Raw genomic sequence first — 17,956 nt, 5'->3', positions numbered from 1 at the left:
TTATGCGGATGTTTACATCACACAAGTGGTTATGAAAATTAAGAATATAAAACCTAAAGATAAATATTTAGGTGAAACTTTAAAAAATATGACTCTTGAAAATACATTTTGAGATAATATTACAATTGCCACCGCAGTATTTGAGCCTCTTGTTAAAGTATTAAGACTTGTAGACAGTGATGACAAGTCTGAGATAGGAATCTTATATGAGGCAATGGACATAACTAAAGAATCAATAAAAACAAATATGGGCCAAAGTTATAGGAAGTGGTGGAAGATGATTGATTCTAGATGGAACAAACAACTACATAGAGATATACACGTTGTTGGTAAGCATGCTTTTAAGTTTTAAGTTTTAATTTACTTTTATTTATAAATATTTAAAAATTTGAATGCTTACAATTTTTAAATTTTTACAAAGTATTTTCTTAGTGAAGTCTTGTTGGGGGTTAGAAAGATAATCAGCAAGCTTGAGCCCGATATTCATAAACAAATCCTGTGCGATAATGAATGCTTACAATTTTTAAATTTTTACAAGGTATTTTCTTAATCTAAGATTTCAATTCTCTAAAAATGTCAATAATGATAGTGAAGTCTTGTTGGGGGTTAGAAAGGTAATCAGCAAGCTTGAGCCTGATATTCATAAACAAATCATGTGCGATAAAGAAGTAAGTTATGATTCAATTAAATAATTTTATTATTATTTGTTTCAAGTTTTAACTTTCAATAATCAATATAATCAATAATCTAATAATATATTTCTGATTTCAGATGGAGAGATATAGATTGAGAGCTGAGCAATTCAGTACTGCTAAAATTGCTGCAGCTATATCTCATAACACTCCAGCTGAATGATGGTCTATTTATGGATGGGAGGAGGTACCAAATTTGACGCTAATAGCAAAGAAGATTTTAAGTCAAACTGTGTCTTCATCATAGTGTGAAAGAAATTAGACTACTTTCTCCTTAATCCACACAAAAACACGCAACCGATTGACAATGGAAAGATTGAAGAAGTTAGTTTTTTATCATTATAATATGAGATTGAAGGAGAGAAATTTAAGAAGAAAGATAAAAAATGAACAACTGATTGATTTAAATCATGTTTTTGATAAAGAAGACCTCTTGACTCCATGAATTAGAGAGATAGAGAACAGGGTATTAGATGACAGAAATAACCCATGGTTAGATAAAATATTGGGAGAGACCATGACGAGGGCAGAGGCTGGTACAAATCATTCAGCAGCGAGAGATAGTATACCTACTAGTACTAGTCATAATCCTGATAATACATATGATGATGAGATCATTCCATCTACATTTGTTGAGGAAAGTCAAGGAGGCATAAGGAGTGAAGACAGAGAAACTAAGAATATATATATATATCAACGACGTCGTCATGAGATGCATTTTGGTTCCTATGATTATGGTACATCGAGTATTTATTGTTTGGAGCCATCACAAGATCCATATGCTAGTTTCCTCGGTATTCTTAGGCACAAGATCCAAATGCTGATTATTATCCTCCTCAAACGCAAGTCACACAACAAGATCCATATAATATTACTAGTATAATAGAATCACTTTTTGGAGCATCAGATCTCAGAAATCAATATTTACAAACTTATGGTGATTATGATGATGACTATAGAAATTTACGAGAACCAGCTCAGTATTCAACAAAGTTTTAAAATTTGAGTAAGTTAATACATTTTTTTTTTAAGTTTTTAGACTTCATATGTGAGTAATTTTTGTTTTCTTATTTTTTGTCATTTTTTTAAAAAATTTCTGCATTTTTCTGTATTTTTAAATAATATTTAGAATTTTATATAATTAAAAAATAGTTTGATCCGATACGAATGACCGATACGGCCAATACGACCGATACGTATCGTTTTTCTGGACGGCCGATACCAATCCCGATCCCGATACTGGGAACTTTGCCGAGGACAGCGACCACAGCCACAGGCGAGGTCACGCCCAGTGTTGGACTCAGATCAAGCAAAGGATGCGGGTGACCAAAGAGGGTGACGAGGACAACGGTGCGAAGCGAGCAAGGTCACGCGCAATCAACTCAGATTGGACAAAGAAGGGCAACCAAGAAGGACGACGGCACGTAGTGGGCATCATCACGCAGTGGACTCGGATCAGACAGAAGAGGATGGGGGCCAAGGAGGGCGAGGAGGACGGCAGCACGTAGCAGACGACGTCACGCACAGTGGAAGACTTGGATCGGACAGAGGAGGAGGGTCTTCCATGCTTATGCTAAAAGACGAAAGAGAAGGAGAGGTGGAGCAACGACAGTGGTTGGATAGGGAGGGAGGAGAGGGAGGCACAAAATCTTGAGGAAATAACGATATGGGGGAGGGACAAGGGAGAAGTTTAAGTTAAGGGCAATTATGTAATTTACTTTTTAAATTTATTTTAATTAAAAAATTAATAATGTGATATATTTATTAGGGGTATAATAATCATTAGTTGTATTCTGTCATCGTTGTTTGTCATTTCACTTGGATCCAAAGTTCAAGGGGACATTGTAACCTAAAAAGATTTAGAGTCTTTGTGAAAACTTGGTAAAATACAAGGGGTGTCAATGTAATTAACCTTTTTTTTCAATCTATCTAACTATGCTAGTATAATCAGTGTCTTCGACATCCTCTACAATCTTCTAGCATGTTGAATAATGGATTTAAGTCAATCAACCACAAAAGCTCTGATACAAATTGATATCAAGCAATACCACAATAGTTTAATTGAGATCGGCTTGAATTAAGTTCGTTTAAAGGTTGAGCTCAAATTACTTGGGTCATACTCTGATCAAAATAAAATGAGTCGAGCTTAAACTAGAAATTAGACTCAAAATTAATTTTGAGTTAAGCCCAATCAGATGTAGGCTCGCTCAAGCTCAACTTGTTTACACCCGTACCAATCAAGGCCTGGCTAGGAATAGGCCAAATCCAAGGGCCAAAGGATGTCACTCAAAGGTTTCAACAATCGCAAAGACATAGGGCGTAAATTGGACCTACTTAGTCTAGCCTAAAGCTACCTTATTCCCCTACCATACTTTGATTCTTGATAGGGCACTAACACCATGACATCATTGTGTACGCCTATCAACGAACATTAAGAAACCCAATAGCCAAAGGGTCATAATTGTTGATAAGAGCCTAGCATTGGACAACTTACTCGTGATCATAATGCAAGTGGCCTTCTAGCTTTGTGTTACTTCAAATACATAAGACCACTGAGAAATAAAGGCATAAGCTAGTAATAGATAGTTAGCATGCAAATGATACATGATAAAATAGAACAGGTCACTTGGAGCACTTCATATCTCTGATAGTGCTAATTCCATGCTAGACATGGTTGCTTAAATTATGTGCTCTATAATCTATACAATTTTATGCAATATACACTTGTGCACCACTAGCATGGAGTTGTACGGGACCAAGTATCTCTTGGCCATGGATGGCCATGCCGACCGCCGTCGTCATCACCATCGCCATTGCCATCACCATCGCTTAGTCGGGTGCCCTAGCCCGCTCGAGAGAGAAGAGAGATCGAGAGAGATGGGTTAAAAACTTAAGTTGCGGGTCTCCCTCTCTCTCTCCCTCTCTCTCTCTCTCTTTTCTCTCTCGGGCGGGCTAGGGCACCCGACAAAGTGACGGCGACGACGAGCAATGATCAGTGAGCGATAGCGACGGCGACAGCGACAATGACTGCAAAAGCAAAAGTGAGTATCCCTTACCTTTTTCTCTCATTCTCTTACGGCACAGCCATCGTTGCTCTTGGCAACACCTAAAAGTCCTTGCTAGGGTGACGAGCAGGAACATATCATTACAATATATATTAGGATCTACGCCTAAGATCTAAGTAGAAGGATCCAAGAATTAGTTACGTTGTCTACCAAGTATGTACAGGTGTTGATTACTATCGATTGACATGTTCTAGTCTTATATAAGTCTTCCAAAAACATCTAATAAGGATAACTTAGGTTTGTCGATGCCCGATGGCACAAGATTAGGGTAAGGGTGGAGTCGTGGGCTCGTAAGTGGATTCTGCACAAATGTGCACTACCCATAATTATATTGATGACAAGTTTTACAAGTGAGGTCCGTAGTCTATGGCTACAAATGTTCAATCCCGCTAGTTGTGAGGGCAATATGTATCACCAACTACACTTCTTGCAATGAGTATGGATAGTTGCGAGACTGGTGATGCCCTAAGGGGCCTAAATATGGGTTGTGCAATATTTTGTACTTTAATGTGGTAATCTATGTCATAAAGTGGATGTTCGGCATATGTATATAACCTATGCTAGTAATCCTATCTTACAAACTCATTCGTTATATGCCCTTATCCATGCAATGTTCACATGTTTATTGATTGAGATGAGTTCAACTAACTAACCGTTAGGCTCACTCCTCTATTTTATGATTCCAAACTAGAGGCCGTATTTATTAGAGTGTAGGAAGCTTAACAACTTAGCAGAGCACTAGACAGTAGACACATTTATCTTTATAACTCATGTGGACGATTTGTAGTCAGATTAGCCTCTATGGATCTACTATTTTCTGACATGTACTCTCTTCAACTAGACCTATATTTGCACTTCTGATGGACCGTTGATGTTGTGGGGCCTGCCTCTGGATTTTGATGCTTTATCTTCTTATTTCTTTGGTATCATTCTTATGTTGTCTAGGCCTCTTGGTCAGCCAAGCTAATCTCACATCTAGGTATTTCACATAAGGAGCAAGTGGAGGCATAGTGTGTTCCACATCTCATTTGACACCAACAATTACATCCACTAGTGGTGGAGCAACCATGCAACAATACAGCAAGAAAAGATTGGCAACTAAAGGAAATGGAAGAAGTTGATGGTTGACCTCATGGTAGAACAGCATACTACATATTGCATTACCCTTTTGATGAGAGCACAATCTCAATAGGGAATGTGATGAGCTAAGCAACACACACAGTATTGTGCAGCAGTGCAGCAGAATGCAGCTACTAAAACACATATTATACTACCTACTTTAACTAATATATGTTACAAGCATATTATTAACAACTCAAACTTCTTTATGCGCCAACCAAACTACTAGAATCACCACAATTTCACAACATTGACTGACATACATAAAAGTTAATAACAACTAAGGAATAATTGTTACCCTTTTTGGCCTGCAAAATCATGACTTGAAGATTGTAACAAGTCTGCACCTTCAAGTCATATATATTAATAGACTTAACAAAAGAAGCAGTTGCCAGTAGAATAGAACTTTGAACACTTCACAGTGAACAGCACTATCACTACGAAAACTACCACACAATGTCCTTATGTGCAAGGCCTTCAGAAAAAAAGGGTTTACTGGGAAAACTGTTTAACAATGTAAATAACATCAAATTTAGGTCAATTATCAACTGGTCCTTATCCAAAATTCCAAATAAAATAACACAAAACAGGATGTCAACCATACCCAATAAGTGATATATTTGGTGTGGATGGGGAGGCATTCTGCTCAAGAAATTCGCAAGCAGTAACTACAACAGGTTCAGCAAATAGTACCTGGATGGAGTGATTATGTGTTATCAACATGAAAAACTGAAAAAGCATTAAAGAAGAAAGATCCATTCACATGATATAAATGCATATCGGTATCATCATAAGCATTCTTGCTGTAAAAGCAAGCTGATATGAAAGTTAAGTTAAAGACCCTAAAAAATAACATTTATTAACTTCAGACTTTCTCTAGATAACTAGAAACGAATTAAAATAAAATTGATGTCATTCCGTAAAGGATATTGTGATTATTGATTACCAATAAGCTAGAATATTTAATGCCCAACTTGAGAAGAAAGAAAAGGTAAACCAAGGAAAGAAATCATATTGGAGTCCTAGCATAAAAGGTGAACAAATACATGCACAATTAAGATTAAAAGGAAAAAAATGAAGAATTAGAAGGTAATTGAACTACATATACATGGAAAGTAGACATTAGAAATAGACAAGCTGGAGATTAACCATAGTTTTGCATGGAATAGATACCAAAACAATTCCTAGTTGAATTTGGGAATAACATAAATGAAACAACACCAAGACAAATTAAATGGCCACGCATATGCAGTATGAAAGGCAGACGAGAAAGATTTACTGATTTACTAACCTCGTCAACATATTCATCAAGTTGAGAATGGAGAATTGTTTGTGCAAACAAGACAAATGGCTCTGGACGACCCATTCCGTCTTATTTATATCTAGGTAGACATGCCTGCAAGGAATTAGAAGCTCTACAATGGCGTTAAAGGAAACAACTACCACTAGACAAGTCATTTAAATTTAACTCTTCGAAAAGCATAAGGACATATTAGCATAATCTATGAAACATGAATATGGATAATGGATACGATATACATATATATATGGGACTGGGGAGATATGGCAAATCTTTAAAAACAGCAATATGTCTAGGATATGAGAACAAATAAATTAAGAAAAAGTATATATTTATAATCTAACGATAATCTATACATGTATATTTGCAAAAGGTAAAAGATAACATAAACATAAACTTGCATTCAAAATGACAAAACACCTTCTACTTATGATCATGCAGTATTGAAGCTAAACCTTTAAATTGTAACTCCAATATTGATGAACTCAATAAAAGAAAATTTCAACTTCTCGTCACTATAATTATATTTGCAATCGAACCTTATACAAAGTCCAACTAAAGATATCCAGATACATCACACATGAAAAAAAAAAAAACTACCTCCTTTCTCGGTATCAAGAGGGAAATGGAAAGATGAGGGCTATTAATCAACAGATTAAAAAAATAATTCAGTAATTCTTCACTATTAAACAACATATTAACACATTTTCCTTCAGAAAAACATTCGACAGATTAATAAAGTTAACAATCAGCAGAATAGTAGATTAGCAATCAACACTCAACAGATTTAGTGATTAACAAATTAAAAAAAATGTAGAAAACAATTCAACCGATTATTGGTTAACAGTGAAAACACAGCCGACAATTCAATTAATTTCTCTAACTGTCTAGCATAACATATCAACAGATTAAGACGGATAATTGAAAATTAAAAAAAAAAAACATTTCGGTGAGAGAGAGTGAGAGGGAGAGAGAGGGAGAGAGCGCGTGAGAGCGTGAGAGAGAGAGGGAAAGAGGATCATACGTCCGCCGCCAACCGTCGTCGCAATCGTTCGTCGCCGTTGCCGCACGCTGCTGCTAGCCGCCGCCTTAGCTACTTAATCACCGGTCGCTGGTCACCGCTAGCTGGTCATCGCTCGCTGCCACTGGCCATGGAAAGGAGAGCCGGAAAGGACGTGGAAGGGACGATCGAAAGATGGGTTAGGGTTTAGCGAGAGAGAGACAAAGAGGGCAGCGAGAGAGATTATAGCAGCGATCGGTGTTTTTTTAAAATACGATGGTTAATGGTTAGTTACTTAAACCCGATCCATTAAATCAAAACCGACCCATTTCTATCCCGATTCACTAATTGGCCGCCTTATCAGGCCGGCCAGCCCCGCCACTTCCGCCAAAACCGCTATTTAATAGATTGGGATAAAATTATCTGTACCTAGCAAAGCACCGAACTCTTCAATATTTTCCTTTTGTCAAAAATTACTTTACTTAATGTACTTTAAAATCACTAGATTTATCTAACAGTAAAATACCGACTTATTACCGCTTTACTGATAGCTATAATAAAATAACTCATTTTGATATTAAGTTTGAAATGTAATTTATTTCAATAAATAAAATTTAGAAAATAGATAGTCTAGTAAAAATATCCTTATTAAAAGATATACTTGCTTATCCCAATTCCCTACCTATCCAATAATTAAATTGAAACATATAATAGGAATCTAAGAAGAGTGATTTGCACCATAAACTAATACAATTTTTTTTTTGTCTTACTAGCTATTTAATATTTATTTACAACTTTACCCATTTTAATTATAAATGGTCATAATGCCCTTATACCTATTTTAGTGGACCAAATCACCGACGCCTACAATATTAAGTATTATTTTTATTTGATGCGAACCATATCGGATTGGATCACTTCATGGGGACATCGCACTTGATATATTAATTTTATTCATCTTATATGCTTAAATAATTTAATAATTTTATTTATTTTATATACTTAAATAATTTAGTTAGAATCCTAATAGATTAGAATTTATTTAATTAGCTAAATTTAACTATGCGCAATTTAAAAGAAATATTCATAGGATATTCATTAGACGTCCAAATATTATGAAACAAATTGAATAAGATCGGCAACGTCATAATCTATGTAGTAAAAGTTTCTCAAATTTGGACTCTATTTGTAATAACTAAGATCTAAAAAGTAAAATAAAATAAAAATAATAACATATAAATTAAATTAAATTAAAAATAAAAGAGACAAAAAGAAAGAAAGGAAAAAAGTAATAAAAAAATTAGTGTTGCATGGCACGTGCTCGTGTCATGCAGGTGGTGGGCGCGCGCTAAGGGCGAGACATGCGCCCACAATCGCCGAGCTAGCTGGCTACGGTAGGCCCCAGCGCCACTACAACTATCGTCACCTTTTCCCTCCTTGACCGCCTCTCTCTCCCTCTAAATCTCTCTCTCTCTCTCTCTCTCTCTCTCTACTGACGTCAATCTGTCGCCGTCCTTAGAACCCACCACTGCCACCTCCACAAGCGTCGATGAGCTCCTTTCCCTCCTCTCTCTCTCTCTCTCTCTCACACACACACACACTCGAGCTCGGCCTTACCGAAGCCAAGTTGCTGGTGAGAGGCCAATCGCTAGTTGGCCAACAGCGGTCGATGCTCTCCCCGCCAGCCCGAGTCTGCACTTCCCTCCCCTTCCCTCTCTCTTCTCTTCTTCCTTCTCTTCCTTTCTTCTTCTTCCTTTTTTCTTCTTCTCCCTTCTCTGTTCCTCCTTCTCTTGCTGCAGTAGTGAGCCCAACACTGTAGCAAACAGGATTGTTTTTTTTCTTTCTTTTCTATTAATTATATAATTATTTTCTAATGTTAGATAAATTAGTTTATTTAGATGATTAATTATTTTGATAATTACTTCTCCTCACTCTTCATCTCTAAAGTCTTAATCTATCTATTCATTACCACTATCATCAATTATCCACACTATCTCCATCACTATCCACAAGCTGATCACACCCTCCATGCTACCTCTATCACCATCTACAAAGTAGTATATTGGGAAGTTACGAAGCTATTCCAACTGGTTTTGTAATTTCTAGCATCAAGAGATTATTAGACAAATATTCTCCTTAGACTATGCAAAACTGTATGCAATTCAGTTCGACCTTAATTCGGTTTGTATCATTATCTTTTTCTATTTTTATACTTATTAGGGAAGAAAATGAAATGTATACCTTGAAGAGATAAGGTGGAGAGAGGAGATTAATTCTACATTCTTCTCTTAAACATCACTCTATTTTTATTCTAGTAACTAAGAGTTTTGCAAGAAACTCTTAATTTTTCACATTTACAAATGAGATCTCCTTGCATTTAATATAAGGAAATATCCCTAAAGTTGATATAGAGGTAATTCCACTATTTTAAAAGAAAATTGGGTGAAGCTGCAAGGAAAAGCTAAAATTGGCACTGAGATAAAAACATAAATTATATTGGTTCATAGTGCAAATCAGCCAATTAAGAATAGTAAAATAACTTTTTATATAAAAAATTACAAATAGAATTCAACATTTTAACTATATTATAAAAAAAGCCCTCTCTTTTGTTATTTACGAATTGAGCTACCTATTTGTTTGAAATTACTAGGTTGCACCAGTTTAATATGGTAGTTGCTGAGAGGAATAAAATCTGAAAAACTTCAGCCCTTTCAAATAGTATTTATATTTTTCCTAAATTACGCTTATTTGATATGACCTTTGAAATTAAAAACCATTATCACCTTACTTTAAAATTCTCGAATCATCATCCCCTCTTTGTCTATCTAACTCCGTCTTTCCATCGTTTCAAAATTTCTAATGCTTTTTATTTTGAGTCTAAGTCTTGAACATGACTAGCTACTCCCATTTTTCGATTATTATTTAGATAGTTTAAACTATAATAAGAAAATATAGTTTTTTATTATGAGCTAAGAATATAATTATTACTTTTAATGTGATATAAAAAATATATTTATCTCGGAGGGAAATAGATGATATGTAAAGTTAATGAAGCAAAATGCTCTTTGACTTTGATGTATATTATTTTTTTTTCTTTTCAAGGTTGTGAACTTGTAAGTCTGATGTTATCTTATAAGCCTGCAAGCATATTATAGTATACTTTTTTTTTTAAAAAAAAGATTGTGGGCTTATAAGAAAGGAAGCTTATATGCCTGCAACCATACTAATGTTACCGGTTTTTTTTTCTCAGTTATAAACCTACATTTTGCATAGTTTTGGTAGATGAAGATAAAATTGTGAGAGCTGACTTAGAAGGACAAAATCAAAATATAGTGTTGAGTGTAACCGTGGAGTTCTATAAGGATGAACTTAATGGAATAAGTTATTCTGATCCTACTTTCGTAAAAAAATATGCTAGTTGTGCAAAATTAGGTGAAAATTTTGAATTGGATTGGGATACTTTGAAAATCGATGGTGTTTTTCGTAGTAGTTTGAGAACCAGTTCTTTTATAATTTTTAAATCGGGCTACTTAGTGGAGTTTTTTTGTAGTAGTCTGATGGATACTTTTTTAATTTTTATGTGGTTATTTTTTTAGAAAAAAATAATATTGCAAACTTTATTATAAAAAAGTAAACTAAGATATTGCTGGCTTACAATCTTTTGCAGGCTTAGTAAGTTGTACATTTTTTAGGTGAGAAATTTAAAATAATTTAAAATTAGTACGTAGATGTATGAATTTATTTAACGGAGAAGACATGTTACGAATCATTACGAATCAGATCTAGACTGATCTTAACGTTTGAAAATTATGGAAGTTTTTATGGTGGTAGCCTCGAAAGTTAAGTTAGGGTTCTAATAGCTTTGTTTTATGTGAATTAGAGGTTGAGATGAAAAGTTAAAAGTGAAACAACAGAGAAAAGTCAGAGCAAGACAAGAGTGAAAATATCAGATGTTGTGCGGTCGTCAAAGGGTGGCAGTGGATGGCCAAATAGTAGGGTGGCTCATGGTTGAAGAATGTGTCTAGGGTTTGGGTGCTTGAAAAGGTTTTATAGTTATGATATATTTCTACAAAGATAAGAATGACCTAATGGCTACGATGAAAGATAAAGATGAGATAATAAAATAACCAAACTTAATGATCAATTCCACGATAATGATTAACTCATGATCACTTATATTTATAGGAGCAAAGTTCTAGCGAATCGGATCCATATGTGAAATATTCACTTTATTTAAAATTTAAAGCAATAAGCAAATCTAACTAAATAATTTAATTCGACCCAACTCAACTTAACTCATATAGTTGAATCGTAATAGGACATGGGCAAGATATGAAAAAAAAGAGGAAATATGAGTTATTTCAAGGATAAATTTATAATGTAAAAATTATTCAAACTTGAGTCACTTTATTTTTATATCTTCTCTCACCTTTTTAACTTGGTTAGTAAACTACTATGTTACAGTCGCTTTTGATGAAGATAATTTTCTATCCAATTTGATAATTTGGACAAAACTTAGTATGATTCTTGTAAAGGCAATTGTGATCGATCCAACTATTAAAATGATCTGAGATTTAGAAATGTTGTTTCTTTGAAAGTTAGGAATCTAACGCAACTAAAATCTAGTTTTAGGAAAATCTAACGGTGGGATCTCGAGATATCGTCCGAGAAGTAGACAAACATTAGGGAGTCCGTCTATGAATCCGTGGATGGAGACACGAGATCCTAGATGATGATGGATGGTGGTGGACTGGTGATAATGGGGTGGCACTGGTGAGTAAGTGGAGATGGAAGGATTATGGATGATGGAAGGGGTTCAGGCAAGGTGATAGATAGATTGGAAGAAGGGGGAGGAATGAGCCCGCCCCTAAGGAACTAGGGTGAGTGGCCTGTCGAGGGAGGCTAAAAGCGGCGATGCCGGGAAACGAAAGAATGAGAGAGAAGAAGATGAAGACTATGGCAAAACTCAATTCATTCAATCATGACTCCTTGGTTGCCATCCATACCTTTAGAGACTAACCAAACAATTCAAAAATGGCAATTATTAACCCTAGAAATAGTAGATTTTTGCTGATCTCATTTAAACGCACTCGAACCTAATGCAGGCATTCACAAATGCATGACTCAATGTCAGTTCAGTTATAGAAATCTAGTGCATCCGATTGCACTCGGGAGGTCGAGTTAGATGTAGTTGATGGATCCTGATTAGGTCCACCCAGTGACTCGAGTTAGGTTCCAGCTGAACTTACTATTAGTTGTGCTCATAATCATTCTGCCCACTCCATGGATTAGGATCCAAGTCAAATGTGTCCTTGTATAAGTAAACTCGACTTAAGTCAAGTAGAGGGTTTCTAATCAGGTCCCTTATTTGACTTAATTGAGTCCCCAAGTCCAGAGATAACTCACACTTGACTTGACCCCTTTGGCTCTTAGGTCCAACCCAGCTCATGTCTAGCAATTCAACCTAGTCAAGCTCAACCATGTAGCCATCTTGAAATTCTAACCACTTAAGGTTTAAAAAAATATTTGAAATCCCTAATATTTCTCCCATAATTCCCTCTCCATCAGCCATTGCCATAGGAGTTGCCTTGGCACGTGGCAGCCATGTGATATACTTAGTTAAAATCTTTTCTTATTGTATTAGTTATTTATTTTCATTAAAATAAAACATAGGTGGGGTCGCGTTCAAACATAGGTGGGGTCGCGTTCGAACGCCCTTGCGAACGACTACATCAGGTTCGCAAATACAGAGAACGCATATTGTGCGTTCGAACGTGGTCGGGCGAGTTTGAACGCTCACGTTCGAACGCGAATGTCTACATTGCGTTTGCACATACAGAGAACGTTTTTTGTGCGTTCGAATGCGATCGGAGCACGTTCGAACGTGATCGGCAGGAATCCTCTAGAATTAGGGTTATTTATTATTTTGGGATTTGTTGGCTAGCCTATATAAATATGTGGATGGCAACCAAATTCATTATGCTATTGGATTATTGATTTCTTGCCTCTCTCTCTCCTCCCTCCTCCCTCTTCACCATCCTTCCACTTCTATAGTTGGCAAGGTTTCTCCTAACTTCTAATCTCTCTCGTCTATCGAGCCACCCCTCTTCTTTGGGATCTCGACCACTTTGTTCCCTTTGTCTACATTCCTTAATCACATCCACCATCCACCTTCCACTTTCACCTCTATACCCATCTATAACCCTGACATCCACCCCACTCGTCACCACCACCATCACCCACGTTTGTTCATGTTTTTGTCCCAATTTTAGTTCAAATATGTGAAGGGCATAATACGAAGTTGTAGATCAGGAAGTTACGAATCTAATCCATGTAGTTTCACAATTTTATGACTACTAGAGAATATTTGATGAATATTTTCCCACGGTTTGGCGGATTGATTTCTATAATACATCAAGATCTTGAAAGAATCGTTGCGTAGCCTATCTTTGGTACGAGAACCCATCACCATGGCTGAGTAGTGACCACCTTCGGCAGTTGCTTTGGTAGGGTTCCCGGCGGTGTGGCGGCTGTCGGCGGGGATGGAAGGCTGAAGTTGACCCAAAAAATGAAATCTTCATCTCCTTCTTTTCTGTCTCGTCGCAGCCACCGCAAAGAGCCTTCGGTGGTTTAGAATATGAAAATAGCTGCCGATGAGGTCCCTCTTGGGGTAGCGACAGTTAACTGCTGTGGAAGGCTGAGGTTGACAAAAACAAAATCTTCATCTCCTTCTTTATCATTTAGTCGCAGCTATGGCAGGAAGCTTTCGGTCGTCTGAGTGAGAAAAGCAGTAGCCCACGAGGTTTTTACAGGGCTGTCAGCGACTGGTGTTGCTGTGAATTGAAGAAGCGACGACGCCGGGGAAGGAGAGAACGAGAGAGAAGAAGATGAAGGAGACTAGGGCAAAATTTAATTCATTCAATCATAACTCCTTGGTTGCCATCCACACTTTTAGAGGCTAACCAAACAATTCAAAAATGGCAATTATTAACCTTAGAAATAGTAGATTTTCGTCAATCACGTTCGAACACACATTTTACATTCTTTGTATTTGCGAATCTGATGCAGGCGTTCACAAACGCGTTCGAACGCACCCCACCCGCGTTACCCCTAAAGTGTATCCATGCTTGAGACGACATCGGTGAAGTCCGAGTCATATTATATGATAGCACATAATACATAATAACAATGATTGATTTATTATGCTTATTTGTACGGTATAATATCATGTCACTAACACATGCGCATGACTATAAAAGGAGTAACTTCTACGTCTCGAAAGTACCTAACACCTCCCCGATAGGGTTAGGGGCGAGAAGTATCATTATACCCGACACCCCCAGACAATTAGGTAGTTGTTTTGCCAGGTGATGAGCGATTTGTTATTAATCGACGAGTATAACAACCGCCACTAAATAGACGTGCCCCTCACATGGGTGGAACCCATGTGATGTCTACGTAACCCATTGGTCAATGAACACAATAAATAGAAGAAAACCCCATATTTCTATAAATAATACAAAATAAAAAGAAGTCCATAACACTATAGGTTATGACAAGCTCTAAAATACATAACTATAGACAGATCCTAATGCCCACATAAGGGCTACAAACCATCAAGCTTATTTTACAAGAATAAAATAAATAAAAAGAAACTAAAACTAGTCTTTTTCAGATATTCCATGGGCTTGAGGCCATTGACCTATCAGAAAAAAATTTCACTAGAAGGTGGTGAGTATAAAACCCAGCAAGTATCCACTGTTATAGTCTAAAAATAATGCAATTAAGGATGCCATAATTGGTAAATATGAATATGCACACATAATCGAATCAATGCATCAGTACCACATACTCAAAATATTTATCTAATGCACACATGTATTAGCTATCAATAACATAACATGCATCAATTCGGTTTATCAAGTCCTCAAACTCGAGCTCACACCAAGCTCCACCCGTAGACCATGTCAACACTACACTACATGATATGCATCACCTTAGACTATTAAGTCTGTAACTCAGGCTTATATAGAGCTATGTCTCTAAGCCAGATCAACACTCACACCAGACCATGCCCACAAGGGAGGGTACATCCTAATGGTAACTTGCCAACCCATCAAATAGTCGCCATCGTAGAATGATTGTCTGCCACCGCAGACTAAGGAACTTAGTCGTAAGCCCATCACATAGGTTAGTATCGCACGCTGAGCTATTGATGATACGATCTCCCTTTAGGCTAAGGTTTGATTTATCCCGTTTTTAGATCTGGACAAGATTTGGCATGAAATATTGGAAGAGGATTTTGGAAGTTATAGTCGTCGGATCAACATAAAATTTTGATATGTTGTAGACCTAGAAAAGAGCTTTCTAATAAATCTAATTTTAGGAACATCGGACGACGATATTTGGAGATATTATTAGATAAGTAGAAGAACATTGGGGAGTCCATTCTTGATACGATCTCCTCTTGGGCTAAAGTTTGACCTATTATGTTTTCAGATTTGGACAAGATCTAGCACAAAAATTTAAAAATAAATCTCAGTAGATACAGCCATCAGATCAATGTAAAAGTTTGATATGTTGTAGCCCTAGAAAAGAGCTTTCCAACAAATCTAATTTTAGGGAAATTAGACGGTGGGATCTCAAGATATTGCCCGAGAAGTAGGCGAACGTCAGTGAGTCCATTTATGGATCCGTGGATGGAGTGATACACTTAGTTAGGGTTTTTTCTTATTGCATTAGTTATTTATTTTTATTAAAATAAAATTCCTGTAGATCGCATTCGAACACGGAAGGGTTCGCGTTCGAATGTCCTTACAAACACCTACATTAGGTTCGCACAAACAGAGAATGCAAAATGTGCGTTTGAATATGATCAGTAGGAATCCTCTAGAATTAGAGTTACTTATTGTTATTAGGACTTGTTGGCTAGCATTTATAAATATGTGGATGGCATCTAAATTTATTATGCTATTGGATTATTGATTTCTTGTTTCCTATCTTCTCTCTAATCCCTCTCCCTCCTCCCTCTTCACCAACCTATCACCTTTACCATTGGCAAGGTTTCTCCTAACTTCTAATCTCCCTCATTTGTCGAGTCACCCCTCTTCTTTGGGATCTCGACCACTTTGTTCCCTTCGTCTACATCCCTTAATCACATCCATCATCAACCTTCATCTCCATACCCATCCATAACCCTAACATCCACTCCACCCGTCACCACCACCATCACCCATGTTATTCTGTGTTGTCATCCTAAATGCAGTTCGAATCTGCGAAGGGCATAAATACAAAAAATTGTAGATCAAGAAGTTGCGAATCTAATCCACCTAGTTTCATAATTTTCTGACTATACAAGAATATCTGACAAATATTTTTCAACGATCTCATGGACTAATTCCTGTAATAAATCCAGATCTTAAACGAATTGTTTCGTAGCTAACCATTTGATACAAGATCCCGTCAATTTGGTATCAGAGCCAGATGAACTTTAGATCTTTATTAGTGGTTAAAATAAGAAAGATGACATCAACAAGGAGACCAATGGAGAGCACATCGACAAGGGAAGACTCAACCCACGATAACCCTAACCGTGAGGCCGACTCTTTTGGAGCGACCACAGCAGGACTAAGTCAACCAATGTCCATGGGTGTGAATATGGAGTTGACGGATGAACTTAGGGGCATGTGCCAAACATTGCTGCATAGGGTACCTCAAGAACCGATATGTCATCTAAAGGAATATGTCATGAACCGATCGGCTTCGTCATCTCCTTGACGAAGATTAGTACCTCAAGAAGGACTAGCGGTTGAATCACACCAATCTGATACCCCACAGGTCCAGGTGCGACATGTTAGTGTCAATCATCCCCTCTTATCTATGCCTACACATCATCTCCCACCTGCGTTACAAAACCCAAGACCGACGATAGTGGAACCCGAGAGGCGTGCGACACCGGTGCACTTCGTCGATGAGGAGGATTGGTACTTTGAGGATGAGGTTGATCCCTTTGGAGATGGTGATGGACGTGCTCGAGGATTTTGAGTGATCAACATATATAAAGGTTTAGACTTGAACTAAGGATTTTTTGCAAACCCGACAATTCTATTCTGGGGAGAACCACACGCTTGGACTTTCCAAAATTCCAAAACAGTGATCGAACGGATTGGATGTTTCAAACTTGAACAATATTTTGATTGTCAAGCGACAACGGAGGATACAATGGTCTAGATGGTAAGTTTTAACCTCCAAGGAACGACATTATATTGGTATAGATCGGTTATTCGTAGTGGAGATTTACTGATTGGACTGTCTTTTGTAGGAGGATTATACGCAGATTTGGGACAGCGGCATATGAAGATTTTGTTGCCATAATAAGCAAGATGGTTCAGAGGACGACCGTATTGGAATACTAAGCTGAGTTTAAAAGAGTTAGTAGTTGTTGTGAGCCATTTTAACCCGAACCAACATTGATGAGCACATTTATTTTAGGGCTGTGAGAGGAGATACAAGCGGATGTTCGTGTTCTTTGTCCTTCCACTCTTGAGGAGGCCTTTAAGAAGGCTGTGAGGATGGAGCAAAAACATAAGACTCTCAAAATGATGATACGATTCGGACTTCACTGATGTCGTCTTGAGCATGGATACACTTTATAGATACCTTTGTCTCTTGTTTTAGTGTTTATGATACGATCTCTCCTTAGGCTAAGGTTCGATTTTTTTCAATTATCTGATCTGGACTAGATCTGGTACGGAACTTTATAATAAGATCCCAAAAGATT

At 37.0% G+C, this 17,956-nt stretch overlaps 1 protein-coding gene across 3 annotated transcripts in view; it reads right to left on the bottom strand.

Moving 5' to 3' along the window:
• Nucleotides 1-7,402, bottom strand: part of LOC140770000 (protein virilizer homolog) — a 54,444-nt gene extending 47,042 nt beyond the window's left edge. For all 3 annotated transcript variants that reach the window (XM_073110941.1, XM_073110942.1, XM_073110943.1), the window contains exons 1-3: nucleotides 7,201-7,402; nucleotides 6,168-6,272; nucleotides 5,481-5,569 (exon numbers count right to left, since the gene is read on the bottom strand). In XM_073110941.1, coding sequence (XP_072967042.1) covers nucleotides 5,481-5,569; nucleotides 6,168-6,242 — 164 coding nt within the window. In that variant the 5' untranslated portion in view covers nucleotides 6,243-6,272; nucleotides 7,201-7,402. The remainder of the gene's footprint in view (nucleotides 1-5,480; nucleotides 5,570-6,167; nucleotides 6,273-7,200) is intronic.
• Nucleotides 7,403-17,956: the final 10,554 nt, after the last annotated feature.

The sequence above is a fragment of the Typha angustifolia genome, chromosome 11 (assembly GCF_048772165.1).
Source record: "Typha angustifolia cultivar Huaian chromosome 11, ASM4877216v1, whole genome shotgun sequence".
Lineage (NCBI taxonomy): Eukaryota > Viridiplantae > Streptophyta > Magnoliopsida > Poales > Typhaceae > Typha > Typha angustifolia.
The sequence above is the reverse complement of the archived record's forward strand: the minus strand, read 5'-3'. Positions and strand labels throughout refer to the sequence as shown.